At 60.3% G+C, this 4,409-nt stretch overlaps 1 protein-coding gene across 7 annotated transcripts in view; it reads left to right on the top strand.

Moving 5' to 3' along the window:
• BAHCC1 (BAH domain and coiled-coil containing 1) overlaps nt 1-4,124 on the top strand; it is a 67,419-nt gene extending 63,295 nt beyond the window's left edge. For all 7 annotated transcript variants that reach the window (XM_017524884.2, XM_037737192.1, XM_037737193.1 and 4 more), the window contains 2 exons: nt 418-654; nt 1,373-4,124. In XM_017524884.2, the coding sequence (XP_017380373.1) occupies nt 418-654; nt 1,373-1,579 (444 nt within the window). In that variant the 3' untranslated portion in view covers nt 1,580-4,124. The remainder of the gene's footprint in view (nt 1-417; nt 655-1,372) is intronic.
• The last annotated feature ends 285 nt before the right edge of the window (nt 4,125-4,409 follow it).

The raw sequence follows: 4,409 nt of genomic DNA, 5'->3' as shown, positions 1-4,409 counted from the left end.
CCCCCACACTACGTGCGCACCCGCCCATACACCCTCACCAACACTCAGATACACACGCTCACAGACACACCCACTCACACCCACTCCGCATGCCCACCCATACACCCTCAGCAACACTCAGATACACACGCTCACACCCTCACCCACCCATACACCCTCACCAACACTCATCCTCACACACCAACATGCCCACTCACCGTCACCCACAAACCTTCACTTGCAGCCACACACACCCACTCACACCCACACTCAAACCCTCACGCCCACTCGCACTCACACACCCACTCAGACCTTCACTCACACACACACCCACACCATTACCCACACTGTCACCCACACCCACACCCTCCAAGCCTCCTGGCCGCCACCTCCCGCCATGACCCAACCTCTCAGAGTGCCTGCCCGTGTCCCCCACAGCGGCGCGGCATGAAGGGGAAGGCGCGGAAGCTGTTCTACAAGGCCATCGTGCGGGGCAAGGAGACGCTGCGTGTCGGGGACTGCGCCGTCTTCCTTTCGGCAGGGAGGCCCAACCTGCCATACATCGGCCGCATCGAAAGCATGTGGGAGTCGTGGGGCAGCAACATGGTGGTCAAGGTCAAGTGGTTCTACCACCCCGAGGAGACCAAGCTGGGCAAGAGGCAGTGCGACGGCAAGGTGAGGCCCGAGCGGCCAGGCAGGTGAGGGGCTGATGGCAAGGTGAGGCCCGAGCGGCCGGGCAGGTGCGGGGCTGATAGCAAGGTGAGGCCCATGGGGCCGGGCAGGTGCGGGGCTGATGGCAAGGTGAGGCCCATGAGGTCCATGCGGTCGGGCAAGTTCAGGGGCTGACAGCAAGGTTAGGTCCCCAGGGAGGACCCGGGGAGGGGATAGGACGGCAACCAGCACTGTGCCCCAACACAGAGCACCCGGCCCCATCACAGCCTTGATGAGCAGGTGCCACGGCCCGTGGGCATGTTCTGGAGCGGGGCCCCGGGTCCCTCCCTGCTTTGACAGTGTCACCTGGTCGGGGGTTGTGGCCACAGCAGTGCTCAGCATCCGGCAGGCCCAGTTCACTCCTGGGACATGTGGCAGCCCCCACCCTATGGGCCCTCCCTGCCACCGATGCCAGCCAGCGACAGAAATTGCTGTCCACACGCCCTCTGCTCCTCCTTGAGAAGAAGCCACTTCCCAGGCCACGTGACGCATCCATCTTTGGGGAAATGAGCATTTTTCTGACAGCTCACAGAGGGTCCCCAGCAGGCTCCTCGGTCTCTGGACTGGTTCCCGTCTTCCAGCCACATAGTTAGAGGCCCCTCCAGGGACCCTGACAGAGCTGGGGTGGGGGGGTTTTTCTGGCTGAGGCCAGCCACTGACACCCTGCACACCTTGTCCCCAGAACGCACTGTACCAGTCCTGCCACGAGGATGAGAACGACGTGCAGACCATCTCCCACAAGTGCCAGGTGGTGGCGCGTGAGCAGTACGAGCAGATGGCCCGCAGCCGCAAGTGCCAGGACCGGCAGGACCTCTACTACCTGGCGGGCACCTATGACCCCACCACCGGGCGCCTGGTGACAGCCGACGGCGTGCCCATCCTGTGCTGAGCCGCCCACCGCAGATGCCTCCCACCCTTGCCGGGGACCCTGTGCGCACAGCCTGGCGTGGGCCGAGCCGCCGGGTGGGAGGCAGCCTGGCCTCCCAGGGGCGAGTCTGAGCAAATATGCAAGCCCATGGGCAGCCCAGGCTTTCCTTCGGTTTCCCTGGAAAAAGCGCTCTAGGCGTTGAAACCCAGTCCCGTCCCGTCCGCTGCGGAGGGTCGGGCGGTGGCCCCGATGGGTCCCTGGCCCACCCCACCCACAGCGCCCTCCGTTTCCTGCACCGGCAGTTCACGGGAGATTCTAATCCAAGCCATATTCCCTAGTACCTCCGACCGTCTCCCACCAGGGAAAGCAGAAATCAGGTGTGTTGTCTATTTATTTCTCTATGTAAATATTGTATTTCTGTGGGGAAGTTTTACTGAAAAATGTGGAAAAGGATTTTTCCCTATTCACGTGTCGAGGTGTGTGTATGTGCGTGTGTGTGTGCATGTGTGCGCGTGTGGGTGCGTGTGTCTGCCTGTGTGTAACGATTTTCGTCCCGGGATTTCCTTTGGAAATGCAGTGTTCTCAGCCCAGCTGGGTTCCAACAGGGCATCTGGGATGACAGAGGCAGCTCTGGGCAGGGGCAGGAGGCAGAGGCCACGGGAGGCTCAGGTGGAGCCTTGGCGGCACCCTCTGATCTCTCGGGGGGGATGCCCGTGCAAGATGAAAGTCAGTCGGGTTCTTTCTTTTCAGTATGTCTCCTAGAAAAGAAGTGTTGGAGCCGGGGGTGGTGATGAGGGGCCATGGGGAAAAAAGGGGTTCAAGAGGTAAAGCCCAGACCAGGGAGTGTGACAGTGGACATGTGCCCCTCACCTCCGCTCAAAACAACACAAAGATGAACAACTATTTTAAGGTATTGATAAGAAAAAGCGATGCTTTGATCGTATTTCCCGAATACATATTCCAACTTGTATCTGATTTCCGTTTCCATGGCCAGTGGGTTTAAGGCCACGGAGTCTGGCCTCCACCCAGAGCAGGGAGAAGCTGACCCCTCGCCCCCTCACCCTCACCGCCCTGGCACACTCTGGAAGCAGGGCCCAGCTCTGAGCCCCTACTCACCACCAGGTCCCTAACTTTCCTGAAAGGAGCAGATGCTGCGTGAAGGGGCAGCTTGACCAGGTCCCTGAACTGGGCAGGGCTCAGGGCCCACGAGGGCGGGTTCTCTCCTCACCCCAGAGCAGAGTACATGGAAGAGACACCCCGTTTTCCTCCCCAGGTACCTTTATCACTGCCCCCAAAGCCCTGGCCAAGCTTGCTGGCCTGCTCAAGGCATAGGTGGTGGTGGGGCCAGGCCGGAAGTGCTGTGGCCAGGGCAGGCTCTGCCCCCCGGCCCACCACAAGCAGGGGAAGGCTCCTTCATGACCCCCTTTTCCACCAGTCACGTCTGCCTGGCCCTCGGACCCCTCTGCCTGCCCCTACACCATTAGAGGTTTCTGGGCCTTTTCTGGGGACACCTGGTAGATCAGAGGGCCTGATGGGCTAATGCTTGGGGCATAGAATAAGGGTCCCCCGACCACCTGAGCCCACATCCTGGCCCCAGGTACAAGGAGCGCCTTTCAGGGGCTCTGCCCCAGTAACCCAGGAGAACTCACACCGCTCCTCCCACAGCCGAGGACAGACAGGGCTGCCTGGACCTGAGCCCGACAGCCTTCAACCTCAGAAATACATGGTGGGGCCACACACTTGCCGTGTCCTTTCACCCCAAGGCTCCTCTGGCCCCACAGGAGCTTCAGGAAAGCCCCCCAAGTTAGCCACTGCTCTGGGACCGGCTCTGTCACCCACACCGTGGGCCGTGGAACCAGGGGTGCTGGTGGGTGCCCTACCCCCAAATCCCAGGTCCCCTTGACCCCCCCGTTTTTTCTTGGGTCTATGAGGGACTGTTTCTCACCTGCTGGCTGGCCTCCTTGAAGGGCCATTTCCGGAGGCTCCCTAAGAAGCTGAAGGCCGGGGGGTCATGTTGTGGTTGGGGATCCCCACTCCTACCCCCGAGCCTACTCCTTGTCTTGCATGAGTGCAGTATTTCATTCCCGGTGGCTGTCTGGGGAGGTGGCTGGATGAGGTCCTGCTTGAGGCTCGGGGATCAGAACAACGTCCCGTGAGGAAGCGCGCGCCGCTGAGGACACACTGAGCCGTGGGAGCTGGAGGGCAGGCGTTTTGCACCAGAGGCCGAGCAGGGCGCGACCACGGAGGTCGGACACCTGGCCCCACCGCTGCGCTCCTGTCCTTCTGCCGGGCTCCGATTTGTCCCTGGTTTTTCTCTTTTCCTTTCTGTGTGTGTGCGAATGGTGTGACCCCTCCCCCTCTCCGTGGTCAACGTGACGAAGGCACGCTTCCTGTAAATGTGTAAACTAAGGGGATGGTTGGATTTGTTTTTCAATGTAAACACTAAAAACAGACAAAAAACACACAAAGGTTTTATGAACAGCAGACTCTATGTAAAGGCATTTTAGTATTAAATTTTTTATTGATAACTTGCTTAAGAATAAATATATGGACTATTGTACAGGTTCTCAGTGGTCCCGGGTCCTGTATCCCACGGTTACTCCTGGGTCCCCAGGGCTCCAGGGCCCAGCAGAAGCCTCCTATTCCCAGAGCTGGGGCTTCTGGGCCAGGCCTCCCCACCACCCCCTCCCCACCACCCCCGCTGTGGCTGAAGTGAAGCCCCTCAGGGCACTGAGCCAGGAATGGGACATGTGACCGGAACCGGTCGGGTGGGCTTAGGTGTGGGGCCCCTGCAGGAGGAGGCCTCTTCCCTGGTTGGTCTCACAGACCCCTGGTCAGTCCCTGTCTAGCC

Source organism: Cebus imitator, unplaced genomic scaffold (assembly GCF_001604975.1).
Source record: "Cebus imitator isolate Cc_AM_T3 unplaced genomic scaffold, Cebus_imitator-1.0 Scaffold36, whole genome shotgun sequence".
Taxonomy (NCBI): Eukaryota; Metazoa; Chordata; class Mammalia; order Primates; family Cebidae; genus Cebus; species Cebus imitator.
Note: the sequence above shows the minus strand (reverse complement) of the source record. Positions and strands in the feature narration are given on the sequence as shown.